Source organism: Phacochoerus africanus, chromosome 12, assembly GCF_016906955.1.
Source record: "Phacochoerus africanus isolate WHEZ1 chromosome 12, ROS_Pafr_v1, whole genome shotgun sequence".
NCBI lineage: Eukaryota > Metazoa > Chordata > Mammalia > Artiodactyla > Suidae > Phacochoerus > Phacochoerus africanus.
Genome location: NC_062555.1, coordinates 51,321,345 through 51,347,182, shown reverse-complemented (window position 1 = coordinate 51,347,182; position 25,838 = coordinate 51,321,345). Strand labels below are relative to the sequence as shown.

Below are 25,838 nucleotides of genomic sequence, written 5' to 3'. Positions count from 1 at the left end.
ATAAAGCAAATTCACTGGTCATAATTCTTGAACAAGGAATTATTCAGATTAGGTCAGTTGCCACATGTTTAGGCATGTTGTTTGGATAATGTTTTAAAAATGTATTACTCCCATTTCATTAAACAGGATATATACTTAACATTTTTATCTTCTTTTGATAACCGAAGTGCACGATTAAGCATACTGAATATTATACAAAGTTGTAATTGGAGTTTACATTCAGAGTTTAGCTATAAGAGAATTTTCTCAGTAAGTCTCAAAGAAGTCTATTGAGGAGTTCCCGCTGTGGCACTGTCTCTGCAAAGGCGCAGTTCAATCCCCAACACTGTGCAGTGAATTAAGGATCCGGCACTGCTGTAGCTGCATTTAGGTTGCAGCTGGGGTTGGATCTGATCCCTGGCCCAGGAACTTTCATAGGCCTAGAGTGCAGCCAAAAAAAAAAAAAAAAGTCTACTGACATTTGCAGAAAATTCTAATAACCGCACCATTATTTTTCAGATTTTTCTAACTTTGTTTTCTTAGCCTCACATTTAAGACTACTTATGATCAGTGCCTATCAGCTCTTCTCTTCAGCCAGTGAGAGTGTATTTAAATGCACAGTTTTATATTCCTGAGTTTGCTTTTTTACTGCATTATCCTCCACTCCCAACCATCACTTCCTTCTCACTACTGTCAGGGTGTCCAGAGAAGTCCTTCTTGGGCCTTGCGAATTGATGCCGACTTGGAAACCAGATAACTGCACTACATTTATAGAACAAACACATCTTGAGTGCCAAGTACTGAAAAGAACAATGCTAAGCAAAGGAATACAAAGGTACCCTCAGAGATGATACCATGCAAAGACGAAGAAGCAAAGAGCCTCTCTGCAAACCATTTATCTGATGAGGAGTTACTATCCAAAATAGATAAGGAACCCTGACAACTCAGTGGCAAAAGACCAAATAACCCAAAATGCAAAACCAAACCCCCAAACAAAAAAATCTGGGCAAAGGACTTAAACAGATATTTCTCTAAAGAATACATACAAATGGCTACCAGTATATGAAAAGATGCTGAAAATGACTAATCATGAGAGAGGTGCAAACTGAAACCACAATGAGGTATCACTTGCACCTGTCAGATAGACATTAGAAAAAACACAAAAGGCAAGTGCTGGGGAGGATGTGCAGAATTTGAATCCTTGTACACTGTTGGTGGGAATGGAAAATGGAAAACAGTATGGATGTTCCTTACAAAAATTTAAAAAAACATATAATCCAACTGTTCCACTTCCAGGTGTTTAATCCCAAAGAATGAAATCATGATCTCAAAGGAATACTGGCACTCCCATGCTCACTGCAGCATTGTTTCCAATAGCTAAGAAACCGAAACAACCTAAATGTCTAGCAACGAATGAATGGATAAGAAACTTTGCAACATCCGTATGATGGAGTACCATTCAGGCATAAAAAAAAAAGGAAATCTTACTACATGTGGCAAATGTATGAACCTTGAGGGTCTTATGCTAAGTGACATATGCTAGTCACAGAAGGAGAAATATTTGCATGATTCCACTTACATGAGGTACCTAAAATAGTTAAACTCAAAGACGCTGAGAGTAGAATGATGGCTGCCAGGAGCTGGGGGGAGGAAGAAATGGGGAACAGCTCATTCAATAAATACGTAAAGTTTTAGTTATGTAAGATGAGTAAGTTCTAGAGATCTCCCGTACAATTTCGTACCAACAGTTAATACTCTACTTAAAAATTCATTTTAAGGGTATGGCGTTCCCATCGTGGCTCAGTGGTAATGAACCTGACTAGCATCCATGAGGATGTGGGTTTGATCCCTGGCCTTGCTCAGTGGGTTAAGGATCTGGCATGGCTGCAAACTGCAGTGTAGGTTGCAGACACAGCTCAGATCTGGCGCGGCTGTGGCTGTGGTGTAGGCCAGCAGTTGCAGTTCTGATTCGACCCTAGCCTGGGAACTTCCATATGCTGCCGGTTTGGCCCTAAAAAAACTTCATTACAAGGGTATATCTCATGTTTCTCATGTTAAATGTTCTTACTACAATTACGGAAATTCAGCCTCCTCCCCCACTCCAAAAAAACTCCACAGTAGGTGACAAAGTAGAATGTGGTAAATGCCATGAAGGCAAAGTGCTCAGGGCAGGCTGGATCACCTGTGGGAATCAGGCCTGGGGACGGCCATTGGGAAGGGACAGCATGTGAAGTGGCAAGTAAAGGATGGGTGGATCACAGGTGGGAGGGTCAGGTCTTCAGGCACAAGGAGCAGCATGAACCGAGAAAAGAAAGCAAGCGGCCAGGACTCTGTTCAAGCAGAGGTTCAGGATGGCTGAAAAAATAAGCTGGGGTGAAATTATGTAGGGCCTTGAGTAAGTAAGGTATAGAATCTATAGTTAAAAATATGAAAAATACGTACTTTTTAAAATAAGAACATTAGAATAGCTAAAATAAAAAAAACAATACAATGTAGAGAAAGGCTTGATTATCTCATAGGTAAAGGTACATGCAAATTGAGCCATGAACTTGGTGAAATCTATTTTTGAAGTAACGGGCTTTTAAAAACCCACTTACTGGTTGATTATTATATTCTTAAGAAGTCAGACTGCTAGAGAGTTGGCATCTAGTCAGGGTTGCCAGATTTACCAAATAAAAACACAAGATACCCAGTTAAATTTAAATTTCAGATACAAAATATAATTTTTAAGTATATTCCAAACACCCTATGAGACATACTAAAAATGACCCATTGTTTATTTGAAATTCAGATTTAAATGGGAGTCCTGTATTTTATCTGACAGCTTAGTTCCAGCTAATTCAATGTATTTTTATAGGCAATAAAATTTGGAGAAAATAAACACTTCTGATCTCCACGTATATTCTGATAAACCAAATACTTCTCAAATTTGTATTAGCACCTAGCCACTTAATGGCAGTTCATATTAATTACGTAAAAATACTAAAATTTCAAAATGTTCGTTTTTGTTTGGCCTGCCCATGCCATAATGTGGAAGTTCCTGGGCCAGGGATCAAACCTGTGCCACAGCAGCAACCCAAGCCACTGTAGTGACAACACAAGATCCTTAACCTGTTGGGCCACAAGAGAATCCTCAAAATAATCTTAATCTTCAGAGTTTAGAATCTCTTACTGTCTGTGTATCATGAGTTTATCAACTTTCAAATAACTTGCCTACGTAGACTGTGATATTGACTTCTATCAAAAAGAAAAAAGAAATACGTGGATTTATGATTTATAAGAGTTGACTCTATTTCAATCTCATGAAATGAAGAAAGCATTAAAATAAAAATAATCATAAAATAAGCATACAAAAGCAATAAATGTACAATACACAAAAAACAGATGGTACACAAATACTGGGATTCATCTGAGACAGAAAGGGGGCCATGGGAAGATGGATCTGCAGGAAAACAAAATCAAAGAAAATCTCTGCTTAAAATACAGACAATAGTAAAAACGAACACATCCGGTAGGTCAATGGGTGCCAGGGCACAAAAGGATTTGAGAACCTGGCTGTGAAGTTTGGATTTTATTTTAAGTGAAGTGCATGGGGAAGCGAGCTATCAAATAGTTTTAAGTAAGAGAATATTATGATGAGCCTAATTTAGATTTAAAATACCACACTCATCACTGTGAAGGACTGAGGAGGTGAGCAAGAGTGAATCTGGTGATTAGTTCTACTGCAGTTTTATTTGTACTCTACTACAGAAGCAAAAACTAGTTTTAGCAGGTGAGGAGAATTCAGGAATTTTATGCTTTGTATGACCAACAATATATACTTTCATTATCAAAATAGAAAAAATAATCTAGATGGGAAGACCTAATATTGTGAAGATGTCAGTTGTCTAAAATAATATACCAATCAGAGCTCCCATTGTGACTTAGCGGAAACGGACTGATCAGTATCCATGAGGATGCAGGTTTGATCCCTTGCCCTGCTCAGTAGGTTAAGGACTGGGAGTTGCCATGAGCTGTGGTGTAGGTCACAGATGCAGCTTGGCTCTGGTGTTGCTGTGGATGTGGTGAAGGCTAGCAGCTGTAGCTCCAATTTGACCCCTAGCCTGGGAACTTCCATATGCTGTAGGTGCAGCCCTAAAAAGCAAAATAATAATAATAATAAACAAATTTACAGTAACCTCAATCAAAATCTTCAGATTTCTTAAAACCAGAACCTAAAAATCTGAAAAAAATTTCAATTAGAATATGCAGTGTGGAAAGGACTATTAAAAATTTGAAAAAGTACAATCCTAGGAAATCTGCTAACAAATATCAAAGTATATTAAAAAACTATGTAACAGTGTAGTTTTGGCATAAGAACTCACAAATAAATTAGTGGAATAGAATACTCCAGAAAATAAATTATATGTATGGGAAAAATGGTTATTTAATAAAGTAGGTGTTTTGTACCTATGGAGAATTGACTGGAATTAGAATATTAGGTATTCTTTGGGAAAAAAAGTAAAAAAGTAGATCCCTATCTCATATTGCTCATAACATAAAACAAATAATCCAGATGGATTAAAGAGCTAAACATTAAAAAAAATAAAGCCTACGCAAGTGTTTGAAGAAAATACTAGAGACTATTAGTTTTAACCCTGGGTGGCTGTAACATAAAACAGATACATGGGAAAAATTTAAAAACAAAACAGAAGCCATAACAGAAAAGATCAAATGATTTAATTTCATAAAAATGAAAAGCTTTGATATATGAAAGATACCAGTGGCAAAGTTCATGGAAACAGAAAAGGCTGAGAGAAACTATTTGCAACACAGATTTAACATACAAAGAACTAAGAATTTATAAAGCACTCCTAGAAATTGTAAATAAAATAACCTTTCCCGTGAAAATGCCATAAGACAGAAAGACACAATTCCCAGAAGAAGAAACACTACAAGTTGACAAACATATGAGAAGATGATCAAGTGCGGGCTCACCAGGAAGAAACATGAATCAAATTAGGCTAGAAACCGTCAATAAACTGACTGAGAAAACATAAAAGAGGGGTAGTTCTGAGTGTTGTCTAGGATGCAGGAAAATAAGGACTTTCCTATATCCTGGAAGCTTAATTCTATACTTTTCTAGTTGCTAAAGCCAATTTTAGAAGGTAATTTGGCATTATCTATCAAAGTTTAACAGGTGTCCCTCAAAAGGTTAAATAAACACAATTATCATATGACCAAGAATTTTCACTTCTGAGTAGATACTAAAGACAAATAAAAACATCATCTCACAAAAATTTGTACATAAATATTCCTAACCACATTATTCATCATGGCCAAGTGGAAAGAAGCCAAATGTCCATCAATTGATTAACAAAGAAAGAAAATGTGGTATAAACCATACCATGAAACAACATTAAAAAAAATGGAGTGAAGTGCTGGTACATGCTACACAGGCATGAAACCTGACATGATGCTAAATTAAATACGTGTGTATCAAAGACCAGATATTACATAATTCCATTATAAGAAATGTTCAGAACAGGCAAATCTATAGAGACAGGAAGTAGAATAAGGGTTAATAAGGGCTGAGGAGGAATGATAGCAATGGGCACAAGGATTACTTTGAAGGGGACAAAACTGTCCTAAAACTGATGTGATGATGGCTGCACAACTCTGAAGAACATACTGAAAACCACTGAATTGTACACTTCACCTTGGAGATTTGTAGGATATGTGAATTATATCTCCATAAAGCTCATAGTAGGAGTTACTGTCGCAGTTCAGTGGAAAATGAATCTGACTAGCATCCATGAGGACGTAGGTTTGATCCCTGGCCTCGCTCAGTGGGTTAAGGATTGATCCGGCATTGCCATGAGCTGTGGTGTAAATCACAGATGTGGCTCCAATTTGGCGTTGCTGTGGCTGTGGTGTAGGCCAGTGGCTCTAGCTTCAATTTGACCCCTAGCTTGGGAACTTCCATATGCTGTAAGTGTGGCCCTAAAAAGACAAAAAGACAAAAAAAAAAAAAGCTAATAGTGAATAAATGACAAGAACAGAAGCCTAAACTTTATTTTATTTTTTTTATTTTTTATGGTCCCACCTGTAGCATATGGAAGTTCCCCGGCTAGGAGTCAAACCAGAACCTCAGCAGCAGGCCCACACCACAGCCATGGCAACACCGGATCTGAGCCGCACCTGCAACCTATGCCACAGGTTGTGGCAACGCTGGATCTTGAATCCATTGAGCAAGACCATGTCATCCTCATGGAGACAACATCTGGTCCTTAATCTGCTGAGCAGCAATGGGAACTCCAGAAGCTTAAATTTTTTAACATATATTTCTACTTTTAGGAATCTATCCTATAGGAATATTTCAATAGGAAACAGACACAAAAATATTCACTGCAGAATTGTTTCTAATAGTCAAAAATGTTGACCATCTAAATGTTCATCAAAAATAAACTAAGGGGGAGTTCTCCTTATGGCTATGATCTGACCTTTAGTTCAGGAACTTTCATGTGCCACAGGTGTAGCCATAAAAAGGAGGGGAAAAAAAAAAGCCTAAGGGCAAAAGACAAACCAGGGGGAAAATATCTTTATTTCATACATTTCATGACGTATCAAGCACCAATAAAGTTTATAAACAAAGGTGAGAAAACCACACCATTCATTTTCATTGGACCTTCTTGGCTTTTCCCAGATAACACACAAAATCCATTTTCCTTCAACTGCCAGACTGATGATTACTGCTAGGAAGAAACTGAACCATAAGCTTTACTGGCTGGATCCACTCTCAATCAGTCTATGTAACCTCATCTCAGTTCTTAATTCTGATAGCACATTTTAAAATTTGTTTCATAATCCATTTTGACATTCCTTCTTAAAGCAGTTGATTCAAACCTTTTCTCTCCTTTTTATATGCCTCTAACTACTTTTGTCCACTCATTTCAGCAACTGCAAAATTTCAAGAGTTATTCCAATTTAAATCTTTCATACCTCAAAATGCCTTTTTGTTTCCTCAACACATTCTTCTTGTTTTAGAAGAACTGTTCATCTTTCCAAGGTCACTGTGACCCTAAACTCTACTCAGCATCTCTTTCCGTAAAAGCAGTTCCCCTTCTAATAAACAATTTAGGTGACTTCTGTCCCTTAAAACAAAACCCAGGGATACCAGCTCTCACCTTATTATGACCAGGCAATGAACTCCTCTCTCTGCATCCTTTCACCAGCAAAATTTCCTCTCTTACACAGCTAAAATACTTCCTCCTTATGCTATGGCTTCCATCTCAATTGCTCTTTCAGAGGAAGGACCTTGCCAATTGCTCAATTCATAGCCTATTCTTAGTCCTCATTCTCCTTGAATGAGAGAGAGATACAGCATGGCTCATTCACTAACTCTGTTAGCATGGACAGGAATCTTTGAATTCTCAATCTCGATTTCTTTTATACATGAGGCAAGTAACTACCTCTCAGGACTACTCAGAAATGAAATAAAATAAACTTCTTCCACATCATATTCATTTTCTCACTCAAGACTTTGTTAAGTGTAGTATAAGAGGCTGTATATTATAACTAAGTAGGCTGGTTGTAGGGAACCAGGCTATTGTGGTTTAAATCCCAGCTCTGCTATTTACTAGGCTGTATGGATGAAGCAAGATTCTTAACCATTAGTTTCCTTAGTTTTCTTTATTCTATGACCTTCACAGAGTTGTTAAAAGAACAAAGTGAGCAAATGGAAATAAAAAAGACAGTCATTAAGTACGAAGAGCAGTGCTTGGCCTTGTTAAAATAATGTTCATCACTGCTGCATAATGGGCTTCCTTAACAATCAACAGCTGTAATTGCTCTTGAAGGAATATGAAATAAATAATCTGAGGACAAAGATTGTTTTTTGCCACCAAAACATACCCGGTGACTTCAAGCAGACTCCCCATGATGTTTCTTTCATGTGTTCATTTATTTACTAAGCTTTATGTGAAAACCTATTGGTTATTTGTACCTTACCCTCATCTATGGAATTTGAAGCTGAATCTACAGATTCTACCCTCTTGCAGGCTCGTTCCCAGAGGCAGAGGGGTCCAGGAGAACGTGCTATGGTGGACTAAGCACAGGCCTTGGCTGTGGTCAAAAGAAGTTGGACAGCTTCTGCTGTCCAACACTGGGCAAATTACTAAATAATCTGAACCTCGGTTTTCTTAACTATGTACTGAGGTTACGAAAATACATATCCAAAACATACTGCTTAGCACAAGGTACATAAGTACCAGTTGCCTTCTCTTTTCCTGCCACGCCTACTTCATCGCCTTATGTTCCCCATCTTGACTATGTGCTATAGCTTTCAACTTTGCAACCTATCTATCCCACTCCAATGCATTCTACAGACTGACAGATTAATGTTGGGTATGTTTTTGTTTTTGTTTTTTTAAATTTCTGGCCACGCCGGCGGCATATGAAAGTTCCTGGGCCAGGAACTAAATCCAAGCCCCAGCCAGCTGCGACGTCAGCCACAGCCCAGGCTGGGGATTGAACCCACACCTCTGCAGAGACCTGAGCCTCTGTAGTCGGATTCTTAAACTACTGAGCCATGGCAGAATCTCCTAATGTTCTTATTTCTTATGTTACTGCTCTGTTCAAATAACTTCAATGACTCTCTTTCTAACGCTCGCCAACTAATGTTGAAACTTCTTAGCATCTATTCTTACCCAATCCTACGTTTATGATCTTTCCTCTTACTCATCTGCTTCATAAAGCTAATGCTCCTATTTCCTGGGTCTCAAACCTGCCTGTACATTAGAATCATCTAGGGGTAATTTAAAAATGATCATGTCCAGGCCCCACCACCTAGAAATTCTAATTTGTTTATCTACTCTCAGCTTGGGCTTGAGCATTAACTTACTTTTAAGCCCCCCAAGGTACATCTGGGATTAAGATACACTACTCTCATCAGACTGATCTGTCTTCCTGTTCCTAGACAGAACCTGTATCTTTCCCTCTCTCTCATTCCATCTGGCCCCATTAAAATGTTAACTTCTGTGGAGTTCCCTGGTGGTCTAGTGGTTAGCTGTGGCTGGGGTTCAATCCCTGGTCTGGGAACTCAGATCCCACATCAAGCCACTGCACGCTTGTGGGATCAAAGGTTAAATACCGTAGGAGAAGTTTTCTCCTTCCCCTGAACTTCTACAATACTTTTATATTACATTTACCACAGCCTCCTCCCACGTTGTTAGACAGAAAAACATCCAATAAAGGCTGATGTATGGACTTTTAAGTTTGATGAATGAAAACTGATTCAACCTTAAGTCACCATTCCTAACAATTAAGGGAAAATGCAGGAAATAGACTCTACCCATTCTATTTTCCAAGATAATTATTTCAAAGTCATTGCTTAGTTTTGATATTTAAGCTTTACTTAAAAAAAAAATCGATACCAAGACAATAGTTTTGAATACTAATATTTCAAGAAACAGGATGAATTTGTACATATCAAGAACCTAATCTTAGATAACCGACCAATATCCTGTAAAGAAACCATAGCACAAAGAAAAGCCTAAGGGAAACTAAAGAAACAGATAACCTTAACTGGCAGGATTAAATCCTTTCAGATGTCCGTCAAGAACATGATGGCCTCAATCACAAAAAAACAGAGCAAGGTAACAGCAGTTTTTCTGTCTGTGAATTTTACTGTTTAAATTCTGACCTTTACCAGTAATCACCTGAACTAGCTTCTCATTCTGACCTCATCACTAAGAGAATAATTTCACATATATTATCTTATGTAAGAAAGGGGGGTAGTGCTTCACTTTCTAAAACAGTAACATGAAGAGCTGGATCATGTTAAGGTGCTTTTTAATTTTGAAATATTAACGATTTTTACTAATTTTCCCCTTAATATCGAATCCTTTCACATTTCTGTTAATTAACTATACATATTTCTAAAATTTGAAAAAAACTTCAGATTTAAGATCAAGATTCACTCGGAGTTCCTGTCGTGGCACAGTGGAAACGAATCCAATTAGGAACCATGAAGTTATGGGTTCGATCCCTGGCCTCGATCAGTGAGCTGAGGATCTGGCATTGCCGTGAGCTGTGGTGTAGGTTGCAGACATGGCTCAGATCCTGCCTTGCTGTGGCTGTGGTGTAGGCTGGCAGCTGTAGCTCTGATTTGACCCCCAGCTTGGGAACCTCTATATGCTGCGGGTGTGACCCTAAAAGACAAAAAAAAAAAAAAAAATCAAGATTCACTTATTTAAAAGGGAGCAAAAAGCAGTAACTATTATTTTCTCAATCATAATATTTGCTTCTGTATTTAGTGACAGTTTTATCTAATTACAGAAGAAAAAATGAATTTTCTCTGTGAACTATAGGAGCGATGGTGCTTGGGAACGGGATTAAGATGGCGAAATAAAAGGACTAGAGCTCAACTTCTCTCCTAAAAACAACAAAATTCACAACTAAAGACTGAGCATACTTCACCAAAATGGATGGGAAACCTTAAAAAAGATAACCTACTCCAGAAGAAAAAGAGGAGGCCACATCAAGAGGTAGGAGGGGCAATTTTGCAATATAAACAACCTCACACCTCTGGGGTGGGAAGCTCCACAGACTGGAAACTAACTGGTTCACAGAGACTCACCTACAGGAGTGAGAGTTCTGAGCCACACATCAAACCCTCACGTATGGGGATCCGGCACAGGGAGAAAGAGCCCCGGAGCATCTGGCATTGAAGGCCAGTGGGGCTTGTGCGCAGGAGCTCCACGGGACTGGGGGAAATGGAGACCCCATTCTTAAAAGGCACACACAGACTTTCACATGCACTGAGTCCCAGGGCAAAGCAAAGTCTCCATTGGAATCTGGGTAAAACTGGACTGCAGTTCTTGGAGGACATCCTGGGAAAACAGGGGTGAATGTGGCTTGTTGTGAGGGAAGGACATTGAAAGCAAAGCTCTCAGGAATATTAAGCAGCAGTGCCTTTCTCTGGAGGTGGCCATTTTGGGAAGATCTGGCCCTACCAGTCAGCCAGCCGCTGAGAAGCCCCAGGGCAAACAACAACCCAGGTGGGATCACAGCCCCACCCCTCAGCAAAAAGACTACCTAAAGACCCCTCAGGCACACAGCTGCCTCTAATCCCATCCAGAGACTAAGCCCCACCCACCAGAGGGATTAGAATTGGCTCCTCCTACCAGGGGGCAGGCATCAGCCCCTCCCATCAGGAAGCCTACAGCAAGCCCCCATACTGACTTCAGCCACATGGAGGAAAGACATCAGAAGTTAGAGAGGCTACAACTCTATTATCTGTAAGAAGGTCACCACACCAAAAACCTATAAAAATGAAAAAACAGAGAACTATAACTCAGATGAGGGAGAAAGAAAAATCCCCAGAAAAACAGCTAAGCCATGAGGAGATTCTCAGAAGATGTAAGACATTGGAAATAAACTGGAGGCAAAGATGGATAACTTACAGGAAACACTGACCAAAGAGATACAAGATATAAAACTTAAATAAGAAGAGATGCAAAATATAATAACTGAAATAAAAAATTCACTAGAAGCAGCTAACAGCAGAATACAGGAGGCAGAAGAATGAATAAGCGAGGTGGACAACAGATTAGTGGAAGTGACAGATGCAGAACAGAAAAGAGAAAAAAGATTGACAACAAATGAAGAGAGTCTCAGAGAACTCTGGGATAACATTAAACGCACCAACAGCCGCATTATAGGGGTGCCAGAAGGAGAAGAGAGAGAGAAGGGACAGAAAAAAAATTCCAAGAGATAATAGCCGAAAACTTCCCTAACATGGGGAAGGAATCATTTCCTCAAATCCAGGAAGCACAATGAGTACCATACAAAATAAACCCAAGGAGGAACACCCCAGGACACATACTAATCAAACTGACCAAAATTAAAGACAAAGAGAAAATCCTGAAAGCAGCTAGGGAAAAGAAACAAATAACATACAAGGGAACCCCAATAAGGCTATCAGCAGATTTTTCAACAGAAACTCTGCAGGCCAGAAGGGAGTGGCATGATATACTCAACGTGATGAAAGGAAAAAACGTCCAACCAAGATTACTCTACCCAGCAAGGCTCTTGTTCAGATTTGAAGTAGAAATCAAAACCTTCTCAGATAAGCAAAAGCTGAGAGAATTCAGCAACACTAAACCAGCCTTACAACAAATACTAAAGGAACTTCTATAGGCAGAAAAGAACAAGAGAAGAAGGAAAGGAAAAAGAGCAACAAAAACAAATCTAAAGTAATTAATAAAATGGCAATAAGAACATACATATCAATAATTACCTTAAATGCGAATGGACTAAATGCCCCAACCAAAAGACATAGACTGGCTGAATGGATGCAAAAACAAGAACCATATATATGCTGTCTTCAAGAGACCCACTTCACTTCTAGGGACACATACAAATTGAAAGTGAGAGGATGGAAGAAAATATTTCATGCAAATGGAGATCAAAAGAAAGCTTGAGTAGCAATACTCATATCAGACAAAATAGACTTTAGAATGAAGAATATTTTCAGGGACAAAGTAGGAGCCATGGTGCTTTCTGTTCTGCACTACATACTTCAAGAGGAGGTGCATGGTAGTTATTCAGCATAACTTGAAAGAGTAAATACATGGATTTAGACTGACCCAGGAATAAGCTAAAGGGAATTTTTTTTCAGAGCTGTATATCAGCTCTCTGTATCTAGATCGATTGGCCAAAGATTTTTCACTTCAACGACCCTGGCAACATATGAAGCTACAGGAAAGAAATACCTCATACCAGAAATAGAGGAGATGGTGGTTTAAAAGTCTCAAATAACAGTAAATTTGCCCAGCATTTTAAAGATGATTATAAATTAAAAATCAATCTAGGAAAAAAACCACTGGACTCTTAAAGAAAATATTTCAAATTGTAATACCTGTAATTAAAAAAAAAAAAATCCAATAGCACTCCAGAATTTCAGATACCCCTGGATAAATATGAACTAACTGTACATATACTAAGATATCTATTAATTACTTTTTTCAAAGAAATTACAATCCTCATTTTCTACTAGAGAAAACTAAAGGCTTGAGAAGTAACTTGAGTGCAGTCATACACTTGAGATTTGAACCCAAATCTGTCTGCCTTCAAGTTCTCTGCTCTTCACATTACAGCGCCTTGAAAACTGTAAGGGATTCTTCTATGATAAAGCATTTATCCTAACCTCTAAGAAACACAGAGCTTTTGAACAGATGAATTAATAATCAGCTGTATTCCAGTGAAATATTAACCATAAAGGAGGTAAACACCACAAAGACTGTACTTACTCATTCCTGAGCATTCTCTGTCACCATCCCATACGTTAGAAACAGCATGTCCCGTCAGGAGGAGGTTAATTAAACTTTGGCTATTAATAAAAATGAAAAAGTAATTAAAATATGAATACATTAATTTTCAAATCAAATGATTCCTATGGTCAGGCATAAAGTGATGGCTTTTTACATTAAATTTTGTTGTTTAAAAAACAGAGAAAAACCTCACAGTTCTCACTGTATACACTCTGCTGAACAACTTGCTAAGTGTATCTCTTATTATTGTATCACCACAATGATATCTATTGTTCTATACATTCATATAAATTTAATAACTTTATCCAAGACAGTGTATTTAAATGGACGAAAAAAAATAAAGGGTACTTAGACTGATAATTTACCTAATATTTATAATTATCTAAAAATACATATATTATTGTTAGTCTTCTGTGTTTGATGAAAGATATGTGAATTTTAACCTCTGAGGCAGAAATATCTGAAGGAGATGACATATTTTAGAGTGGGTTAACAATTGATCACTGTGTTATCAATTATAGCAGAACTAGCTATAAAAAGCTTGAGTGGGAGGGTATTCTTAAAGAAAAATAAAGACAAATTTTTTTCCTCTCAGGCAGGAAAGCATTAACAAACAGGAAAGGATATACTTATTTCTAAGTCAAAATGAGTACAATTTACCTATTAAAAAATTTCATGAATGGAATATCAAGCAGAATTTGTTAAAATATCCCCATTACCACCGTAAAACAAAATATTTGCTATAATAAATGCAATGCTCACATAAACCTAAAGTGGAAATTAACACTTTATACCTAAAGCAAACAACGCATAAAGCACAAGACTGCTCAAATTCATAGACATTATATTGTCAATGCTGACAAAATTATCTGACTCAGTAGTATTTTTTTTTTGAGTCCCTGAAAATGAAAGTCTATATGAGGAATTAACAGATTTTAGTTAATTACCTGCCATGTCCATACACAGGATCTATCAAAGGTTCACTTGCATCTTCAATTTCATTTTTTATGTTTTCAATGCCCTAGGGAAACCAAGAATTTATTAGCTCATTTTAAAAACTAAAAATGAAAATTATGGTGGTTTAAAAATGACCAGTTTTTACTATGGATTAAAGAAACACAATAATTTAAGTAACTTTTCTCCCAAAGAATTACCCAGATTTGAAATTGGGGGGGGGGTACATTTAATATGATAATGGTGAGTAGTAGTTCTCTAAGGCTCTTTTTTTCTTTCGTGACCTCTACATAAGAATACGGGGGGGGGGGGGGGGGGGGGGGAAGAACACAGGTAACAGATCCAACGTTGGTATGTTGGTTACAGAGACAGAAAGCTTGAGTTTCAAAAGGAAGGGAGAGAAAATTGCACCCAGAGGTTAAACTCATTTAATTTCAGGCAAAACTAAATTTGAAACTAATATACCTGCTATGGCTTCTGATGTATTTTCTTAGGTCATTAAAAAAAAATTATTGATACCAAATACATACACGTGAGTGTTGATAATGCTATAAATTTACATACACAAAAGGTATATCTGGTACAAAAGAAAATAGAAGGTTTGCTTCTGGTTGTGTGTCCTTACATAATTCAAATGGACACTTACAAAATAAAACATAAACTAGGAGGGCAGGAAGTTTCTTATTTTCTTGAAAGCCAAGTTTCTGATATTTTTAACCATCCCTCCCACCCCTGCCAAAGAGCCCAAATGCCTAAAGGTCTAGATACTGGGTGTCTACAGAAAGACCTAGGCATTTTAGCTCCCTCAATTCCAAAATTACAGAGATTAAACTGCCATTTATTGCGCAGTTCACCAAACTTTAATTACTGGTTCTATTACATGCCATTTCTAAGAATTAAAGAGATGCTAATCAACAATCAAAATATTAATGACTGTGTAAATATTACAGAAGGATACAAACGAGTGGGAGATCTTATACTGGCCTTCCTTGGAAACAACTATACAAAACAGACTATGATAAAGCCATGATGAATGACAGGAACAAGTGACACAACCACTGGTCAGAGAGGGGAGATCAATTCAAAGACCAGCTCAAGGAAGAAGAGCTAGGCATGACGGTTTTATTGGCTCTAAAGGACAAGAGACAGAAGAGGTATCAAAAGTTTTCAGCACAAGAAACTGGGAAAATACTGAACAGTCAAGGTGAATTCATAAGAAACGAGTCATCCCAGACACCTCCATCTCTGCCATTCCCCATGGCTAACCAACTACCAAGTACTTTTACTTCTCTTAAATATTGTCTAAATGTTTTAAAAATTCTAAATGTGAAACAAGCTTCTAAATGTGCTCCTTTTCTTTCCCATTTCCATGGTCATGGCTATAACTTAGGTTCACCTATTTCAGTAACTACTTTTCCAGTTTTCCTGACTCTAGACTTAGACTTCACAAACCAACTCCCTCCAGCACAACTCTTACCCCAATTTTAAAAATCTTCTATTGACAAAAAGTTCTTGTTACTCTATTGTTTATAATTTTTGTGTTGTTCCAATTTTTGCACAGTATGCAAGCATCTTCATAGTCTTAGCCTTTTCTACATCAATGCACAGTCTCATCTTCCACAGCTGCCTCTCTGTTATATTATGTTGCATTAATACTGAAGTGCTTATAGTTTCCCAAATGTGTGTTATATCTCCACTTTATGATGCCTTTATACTTGCTGTTCCCATAGCTTGAAATATCTTCCCACAGCTATTCCATCTAAAAAACTTCTCATCCATTAAATGTTCCCTACAGTTAGTCAGCCCTTGATTCCATCAAATGAACCTATGAACGCCTTTTCCTATTTTCCCACCATGCTTTATGCATGCAACAACAACAACAACAAAAAAAAAACACCAAAAAAACCCCCCAAAACACTGCCATAATGGAAGTAACTATTAATGTGCCCATTTCTTCATTTACTACACTGAAGAGAGTTGATTAAAAAAATTTGTATCTGGTATTTTAAGTTTAGTCGCTAGCATAGGGTCAATGCTCAATAAACACTTGTCAACGAACAAAGTCTAATTTCAGACAGGGCAAATCTAGTAGGGTAACTGGACTTAACAGGCTGCTAGAGAAAAGGGAAGAACTCTAAGTGTACACGTTGGGATTAACTACATGAAGGTCAGCTAAGAGCATAAAGGAAGTTAGTAACAGGTAAAGATGGAAATGAACCTATAAACAAAAAAGTAATTATGAAGCATTAGAGAAAGAGAACTAGTATAGTAACTTATCAGGTAAATTAAACAGTATGGGGGTTATAAACAGCTTCCAAAAGGGTTAAGGGGTTAAAGTGCCTGACACTGCTAAGAGCAAAGAAAATAAAATTCAGGAGAACTGACTCAACTTCATAATTAGAACATTACTGATAACCTCTGTGCTCCAGAACATCAGGGTGAAAGTTGAAAAGTGGTTAAGTAACAAGTGAGTGAAGAAGAAGAGGCTGATTATTCATCATCAGACTAGGAGATTTTTTGAGATTTAGGAAGAGCATCAAGAATAAAATTTCTTGGAGAATAAAATTTCTTGGCATTCCCTGGTGGCACAGCAGGCTAAGGACCTGGCACTGCAACTGCTGTGGCTCAGGTCGCTGCTGTGGCACAGGTCTGATCCCCAGACCTGGAAACTTTTGCATGATACAGGCATGGCCAAAAAATAAATAAATTTGAGGGAGAAACAAAGAGTAAAATTTCTTTTCACACCAGGACAAATACTGAACTCAAACTAATAAAAACCAGAAGAAGCAACTTCTTTAACAAACCTTTGTCAGTAACACAGAATACAGAAAAAGCAATACTCCAAATTTGTTTCCCCACATTGAATACTGGTCCAAGACAGCATCTTTTAATTCTGATAAACTTCTGAATGATTTTTTTCTGGGGGGAAAAAATATTACATGTTAACACCATGGTGATATTGACTATATTCATAAATGAAAAAACTTTATCTTCTACATTAAAATGCATACATACAAACAGGAGATTTCTGTGTCTCAAATTTTCAAATAAAAATTTAGCCATGAAAAGCAAAAGCTACTGCTGACAATTGTCACCACATATAATAGATAACATTAAAACAGAGAATGCCTAATTGGTAGGAAAACTTTACATCTCTTAGGTGAATTGTCTGGCATCAATAGCTTCTTCAACGTTAATACGGTTATTTAAGGACTGAGTCCCTCTTCTAAGATATGGTTAATAAAAAGAGAACTTGACTTTTGGTCTTTGTTTTTTTCTTTTTGCCTTTTAGGGCCGCACCCACAGCATATGGAGGTTCCCAGGCTAGGGGTCTAATTGGACCTACAGCTGTCGGCCTATACCACAGCCACAGCAACACAGGATCCGAGCCACGTCTGCGACCTACACCACAGCTCACAGCAACGCCAGATCTGTAACCCACACTGAGGCCAGGGATCGAACCGTGAATGCTAGTCACGGTTCGTTAACTGGTGAGCCACGACGGGAACTCCAGAGAACTTAACTTTTAATGCCTGAAAATTATTTAACAAATATCTGAACACCAAAGATAAGGTGTACATTTGCAGCTTCCTTTAAAATGATGTTATATTTCAAACCAGATTCTACTGATGTAGCTATCCTTACCTTTTATTTCGTAACAAAAAATTTACATACTCTAGTGAAAATACAGTACTTTTAATGAAAATTAGAGAAAGCATATTTTGGGCAAATAATAAATAATAATACAAATATTTATCCTACTAGAAATTGCTATATGTACTTAAAACAAAGAAACACTAAGCTAAAATGATTTCTTTCATTATGATGAAAAAGGCTTTAATGTTATAAAAAAGTGTATTTTGACAGTTAACTTAGAAATCAGAATATTTTAAGTACACATTTATAAATTATTCTTTTTTTTAAATTTGAAAACAAACTAATCCTTAAGCATATAAATCTAAGTACCTTTCCACAGTATGAATAGACTTAAAATGTCAATGTGTCCACAAGGTAAGTATTTTAAATGTTCCAATGTTACTTACTGAATTAATGCATGAAATCGCTCAAAGCCAAGCTCTTCGACAGCCAAGGCAGCTATACATAAAAGACACTTTTCAGCACTACACATGGCAAATAAATGACACAAGATACACACAGCAGGCTGTAAATACTTTCAAGCAATCAAAAGTTTCCCTCTTTCCTCACTCCCCTAAAATTCTGTTTATTTTCACCTTTACTATAACATAAATTTGTATTTCAACATCTTAGTTACCATGATTATAACTAAAATGGATTTAACATGAGAGTGTAGAAGGGTGATTAGATAATAAACATTTCTTTTTAATTCAGTTGTGCTGGGATAGTTAATGAAATATGAGAAATTACTGACAATCATAGTGCTTCACACAAAATTATAATGTGTCCTGCACTTTTAAATTATCTTTCAATTCAGAGGGCCAAGTAAAATCCTCATAGCTAACTTTTCTCCTTCATATATAAAATCTTTGGGCTTGATGCTTAATTACTAAACAAATGTGTATAAAACGGTAAGAGCACTTTGAAAGTACACAGGTTCAACGACAGCTTTAAGTTTGTTTCCTTGTTTATTTGTAAGTTAAGATTATGTTTATTAATACAGTACAATTATAAGTTTTTTTTATTTAAACCAAAGGTAATATTTACATAGCACTTTTCTAAGTGCCAGGCCCCTTTCTAAGTGCTCTATGGGACTTAACCACATTTAATCCTCAACAAACCTAGTATCCCATTTTATAGAAAAGGTACCTGAGGCCCAGAGAAGGTTCCTCCCATGAGCACAAAGCAATAAACAGAGCTGATATCTGAACCTAGATCGGCTCGGCTCTGCAAAGAGGAAGTCCTCAAAAATATCTACGTGAATCAAAAGGCCTACTATAATTTATCAAAATGAACAATTCCATTTATGTTTCATAAAGGAAATCTTAGTACTTTCAAATATTAATTCTCACTAGAGAATCGAAGAAATTGATTCAATATGAATTCAAAGTTAAAAGTATGATTTACAATTTAAAACGTCACATTATTCTAGCTTCCAAAGTTCAGTTTTGATTTTCAGATGTTTCAAATTACTTTTGAAAAGTTGTAGAAGTCCAAATGGATTAATTTAAATAATCTTTTGATTTGTGTGGGAAACAAACTGAAATTGAACCCGAGTATTCACTATTGCAAACAAAAGTGCGTAACCAAAAGCTAGAACTATACACACCACACAAGCCAATGAAATTAATGTTTGTACAGAATGGAATACTGACAAGGGGAAAAACACTCCACATTTAAAATTTTGAGATAAAATGAAAATTCTATCTAAACATTTCCAAACTGTATTAATTATTCTGAAACTCCTAATCATCAAAATAATTTTACTGGGTATATACTATGAAAGGTGACATGAAAAAAGAAATTTAGAGAAAAGAGGCAAGCAAAATAAAAAGCTTAGCAGGCAGGATGGTGGAAAAATATAAAACACAAGAAAAAGAACATAATTGGGAATAAAGGAAAGAACAGGTAAAATAGATTGTTATATGGAATAAAGATCTTCATATAAGTTCATCTATTAACATCTAAAGTGAATTTTCAAGTTTTCAGTTATTTAAACTTTTCAAATTTATACAATATTAAAAGCGAATTTAAAATACAGTTTTATTTCATGTCCATTTTAAAATGAGACAAAGTAAATTGAAAAATCACTAAAATATTTTTTGGATGGGAATCCAATATAATACACCCACCTACATTAATTACTGAAATAACAAAGATAATGCATTAGGAGACCATTAACCTACCCTCATAGAAATGTACAGCACAGACTACTAAGATAATAATGGAAAATGTTACAAATAAAGACCTTACTAGTTTCTTCCATATTAATATATAGACCAATTTTAAGCACATATTCCTTAAAGCAAGTTCTAATTAGTCCAACTATTCCTATTAAAATTGTAATATCCTAAATAAAACTACTAAATATGCCTATATGCAACTCAGTAAAACCTGGAAAATATTTTAAAACGAGTCTTAATGACATTTTTAACTATCAATCTTGTGAATATTTCCTACTTGTTTGCTCCAACTGTCATCAATGCTGAAAATACATTAAATTCTTTTTGAAAGGCTATAGGTTTAAGAGGCCTGAAAAGGAAATGTCATTGAACTGTTTAAATTTTAAAAATTATTCCTTGCGAATGTACTACTAGTAGAATTTGCCACTGTAACTGCAAAGATAAAAGAAAAAAGATGCTGACACCACAGAGATATTTCAGCTCAAGGAGACAATGTGCCCATAGACCATCCTCTAGGGAAAGCAAGATAAAAGTTGGTTTATCACAACCAATTGAAATTTACTTTCAAATGTGAGGCCGATCTGGCTGTGACATCTGTCACCCCAGTAATCACCAGGGTTGAAATTTACTTTCTAGAAATTGGGTGTCCAATTTCTTTAAAAACAATTTCCGCAGAGATGATAGTTAATGGAACACACTACAGGCAGAATGAGTCACTTATTCAACATATCGGACTTGGAACTACTAATTATCAAAAGCCACCTAAAAGTAAGATAATTCCTGAAAAGAAAACCAGAAAAGCAACTCTTTTTATCTAGCTTCTGTGCCACCAGAAGTCTCCACTTTACTAGTTCATTCTGGCACGTTTTTGCTCAATTACCAAAGAATTTTCAAATACTAAAAGACCACAGATTATATAATTTCTGTAAGTAAGAATAGCTGTTATTTATTTTATTTTAAAGAAAAATCTTCTATTTATGAAACCTTAAGGAAGGAAAAATTAAAATTCACAATTAAAACCACCTTAAAATAATTCATATATAGTAACAATGTCCAAAAAGTACAGGAAGAAAAGCAATGTGTCATGAAGAAAAATGTCTCCATCTTTGCTTTAGAAAGCAACTAAAGATACCAAACAAAACAACCCTCTTTTTCCCAACACCAAAGAAAACATTAAGGTATCTGAAACTAAAGACTATAGAAATACGTTCTTTAAGCTTTCTAAATGAGAGTTCCAAAGCTCAAAAGGGACTGTCATTAAGCAGAAATTAACTAGAATTTTTTTCTAAGTTTAGGAGATGCATTCCCTATTTTTTTTTTCAAAAATGAAAGAAAAAATAAATGTAATATCCTCCAGAAATTAAAATAATCAAAAGGGAAATGAAAAACTAACAAAACTCATGAATTAAGCTTAGGCTAAAAAAAAAAAAAAAGAGAGACCTTATAAAAAATTTATATCTTTTTTACTTTAAAAATTTCAATAGTTTCAGTAAAACAAACGTACAAGAAATTATTTCAGGAAATAAAAGTGTATCTTACAAGAATGTTCCACTTGGCAACTAGACTGTGCAGGACTCCCAGAAATACTAGCAGTTTCCTCAGTTGTCTTTCCTCTTAACCATGAAACCAAGCAGTATGATCCAGAGTTGTCACAACAAGCACTTTCTAAAATATCACATAAGGTATGACAAAGGAGTTCCTTCCGCTCTTCCTCTAAAAATAACCAAAGTATAAGTTATAATGGTTTTCTTTGGGGAAAAAAATCCTGTCATAAATAACAATATTAAGAATGCGTTAACTGAATAATGAAAATCAAGTAATTTTAGCAGAGAAAAATTCAACAACTGACCTTAAATTAGAGGTTAGAGGTTAGATAAACAACGTGCTTGAGGGTTAAAACATCACCTCTATTAAATATTTCCATTAATGAGAAAAAAGATCCTGGAAAACGCAGGATTAATCAGAAGAAAGGATATGCTATATGAAATAACCTGATATTAATCTAATCATCCCCATTTTTAGGCTGCAAATGGAGCATTTAAACCACGAGGATTCCTTTTTTGTAGAACCAGGCACAATGTAAGAGCCTGCTGAGACCTCTGTTTTTCCTGTTTCTGAGTTAGTCTCATGTCTTTGATCTCCCTGTCCCAAAGAGGTGAGAATAATGAGATCCTAAACTGTCAGCACACACCAATGTCACAATCCATTCCATTAGCGGAGGCCACTGCGGTTATGCTTCATAATGCAGACACTACTGATGCTGTACTGCAGTGATCAGAGCATTAGATGTTTACGGAAAATAGTATAAAAGCTCAGTTTCTTCTTGAACCTTAGCCACCCTCCCCCTTTCAAGCAGTATTAATCTCTAGAAGTAGTCCTACTCCCTGACAAACAAAGGGGCAAAGAGGTATATACATCTGATGTAAAATTTTATGCTACAGGGAGGTTTATCTCTCCCCTGATAGATTTAAAGTTCTAAAGGCAGGACCTGTGCCATTCACTTGATAGCCACTAGAGCATTTATGGCATTTATGACAATGCTACATAAATTTTTTATCAACATGAATATATTTCTATGCAAGAAATACTATAAATATTATTAATTATAATGACCATGTTAATAGCATCTTTTGAATAGTTTCTTCTCTACTGAAATTTATTTTGCATTTCAGCCTATTCATTAATTAAAAACACATGACAGTGACGCTTTAACTCTTAATCCACTAGTAGATTCTATGTGCATGGTTTGGAGTGGAGGCTGTTTTGCCCTTACATACAAAACTGCGATTATAATACATCCTCCCTTCTTCCAGCAGTTATTGTGAGTTTGCATAAAATATGTTAAGTGAAGGAAATATCTTTGTAAACTGTCAAGAGGAATGCAAATGTTTATTATTAGCAGATAGCACATATAGCTCTCAGACTTAATCAAACTGCAGAAGCCATGACAGCTTGATTTGTGATTTAATTCAGAATTACCTGCAGTATTACTTGAATTGTGTAAGGCATTATATTAAAAGATGCAAGAATACAAAGATAATCCTGAGTTTTCACTCAAAGCTAAATAAGGTAAAACAAACATAAATGGCCGTTCCTTATGGCATCATATTGTTGAACAGTTCAGGGAAATGAAATAAAGGCTTTTCCCCTTAGTTTTTATAATATCCTGTCTTATACCTCTTGCCTAGGAAAACCAAATTTGGAAATGCACCTTTTAAATTCTGGAGTCGTCCATGAAACTTTCTGAAACATTTAAAAAGTAAACCTCAGCAAAAAAAAAAAAAAATAACCCATTGATAGCTTACTTTTTAAAGATAGACAATGTCAACTAAAATACTGCCGATGAATGCTGCATGGATCATTTCTACAATAGAAAATGGAGCAAAAGTTGATAAAAAGACAGCTATCATACCTGGGCACTCCCTCCAAGAAGACTTCTCAGAAGAAAACAGGAGCTTCTTCAAAAGAAATGCCTTTATACAATTAAAGCGATAATTATTAGAATGCATTAAAAACATAGCTGTATCATTCTTTTATTTTAAAATAGAAAAAAAAAAGTAAGACGTCCCTCCTTTCTGATCTTTTGACTACTGCTATGCAAATCTCAAATGTTTTCCCTTCACAGTCAACAGTAAATGAGCATAATTACTTATTCAAAATATACTACTACAAACATGATGCTAAAGCCATACAATTCTTCCTTTTTTATAATACATATTTTCTGGCAAATAGAAGAACTGACTCAGAAAAAGAACCACATAACTGGAAAATTAAGTAAGTTTACTGCTCCATTCACAGAGTAAAGGCCCTACAGACCAGGAAAAAGTCTTCATTTCTCTTTGATTCCATGGGGAAAAGAAACCTAAATATCAAAGTGATTCTGCTCTACTAGCTCTGATTTGTTGACACAACTATATCACTATGTATGTGGGCCATCACTTTATTATAAGGAGCTCCTAACTTTCTGGTTTAACTCAAAAAGCTTTAAGATTCCAAACAAAAGTAAACTGGTTTCTAACCTTTCCTTAAGTGAGCCAACTATGTTGCAACAGTGACTTAGTTCAGTGTGTAACAGTGTTTCCTTCTCAAACTGTAGTTCAAGGGCTATTTGCATCCCAGACAACTGACTTGTTTATTTCAAAGGCAGAGTCTATTGTATCTCTAGGGGGCAGAGTTCAGAAAAAGGTTACTATGGTGATTCTTACTCAAAAATGTTTCAAACAGTAGTATACAGATAAGAAGACTGCTGGATAGACTTCCAATGGAATCCTGGTTCCATTACTTTACTAACTAAGCATAGTAATAGCACAAACTTTAAAAGGTGGCAGTGAGGATTGTATGAGATAATCTATTAATACACTTAGCACAGTACCTGGCACCTAATAAGCAATGAATTTAAAGTATTTAAACAAAAAGAATAACATTTTATAATATTCTCATTGAAATAAAATCTAAAAAAAACTACAAAAACTACAACTTCCTCCAAATAAAATCATAAAATCGAGTAAAATAACTACATCACAAATTTTGGAAAGGTGAGGTGGGACATCCATTGTTTCACCACTAATAGAACCACTGTTAGCATTTTGATAAAATCATAAAATCGAGTAAAATAACTACATCACAAATTTTGGAAAGGTGAGGTGGGACATCCATTGTTTCACCACTAATAGAACCACTGTTAGCATTTTGATAAAATCATAAAATCGAGTAAAATAACTACATCACAAATTTTGGAAAGGTGAGGTGGGACATCCATTGTTTCACCACTAATAGAACCACTGTTAGCATTTTGATATACGTCCTTCTAGACTTTCTTTCATGGCAATTTTAAATTTTAAGTGAGACGCAAAATGGGTATGTGATTGGCTTCCATTTTTCTGTTTTCCCACACATTTCCTACCTAGAGCTCTTAATCTCTAGATGCGTATCAAGCTATTAAAATTTTCTTAAACACTATTCCATGTCTAAACTACATTACAGTACATGAGGTTGTTTGCAATTTTTTTAAAATTGCTATAAAGATAAAACATCTGGACTTGCTCTAAAAAAATGCTTTTTCTTGAAAACCTTTTCAATATTAAGGATTATTTATTTAGGAGAGATTCACAGAAGTACAATCATTGCATCAAAGAATATGCATTACTATTATTATTACTGTGCCAAATTTCCTCCCTAACTCAAACTGCAAATTTATACTACATAGAGATACCTGAATGTGCCAGCATCATCCTATCCTTATAGGCAACCGTGATTATTTTATATCTAAGTTTAGAAAGAATAAGCAATAGAATAGAGCTACAGTTTTATTTGTACTTTCTTGGATTCCTAGTGAGATTAGACATTCTGATTCTTTGGTTGTCTAGCATCATTCCACCTGTGATGGCTGCATATACTTGCCCATTTCACCTCTGAGGTTTAGGGTTTTTCTAACCAATTTGTACAAGTTCTTCATATAAGAAAGATTCATTTATTGCTAACATTATCACAGTATTTTTCTGGGCTTGGGACTCATCCTTTCTCTTAGACAGTTGATGATACATTATTTTTAGCTTTCTGAGGTTGAACATTAAATTAAGAATACACTTGGTATAAAGTATGAGATGACTTAAATTCATTTTTTCCCTTGAAGTTATCAACCATTCATATCAGTGACACTTACTAAACTACATTTTATTCAACTTCTGATTTGCATGGTTCATGATTAATTCTTGGTAAATTATTCTACGTAATGTGGTCTACCATTGTATTATCTATTTCGTTCCATAATATG

General features: G+C 35.9%; 1 protein-coding gene across 6 annotated transcripts in view; it reads right to left on the bottom strand.

Moving 5' to 3' along the window:
• The window catches only part of MINDY3 (MINDY lysine 48 deubiquitinase 3), an 82,467-nt gene that overhangs the window by 42,760 nt on the left and 13,869 nt on the right, over positions 1-25,838 (bottom strand). For 3 of the 6 annotated variants that reach the window (XR_007131184.1, XM_047754816.1, XM_047754818.1), the window contains exons 3-8: positions 23,478-23,538; positions 21,605-21,778; positions 18,290-18,341; positions 17,051-17,165; positions 14,240-14,313; positions 13,272-13,351 (exon numbers count right to left, since the gene is read on the bottom strand). Coding sequence is in view for 5 of the 6 variants with exons in the window: in XM_047754816.1 (XP_047610772.1) it covers positions 13,272-13,351; positions 14,240-14,313; positions 17,051-17,165; positions 18,290-18,341; positions 21,605-21,778; positions 23,478-23,538 (556 nt within the window). In the remaining variant the exon portion in view is untranslated. Of the gene's footprint in view, positions 1-13,271; positions 13,352-14,239; positions 14,314-17,050; positions 17,166-18,289; positions 18,342-21,604; positions 21,779-23,477; positions 23,539-25,838 lie in introns of those variants that run through there. The other 3 variants (XM_047754817.1, XM_047754820.1, XM_047754819.1) reach the window with 3 other exon arrangements.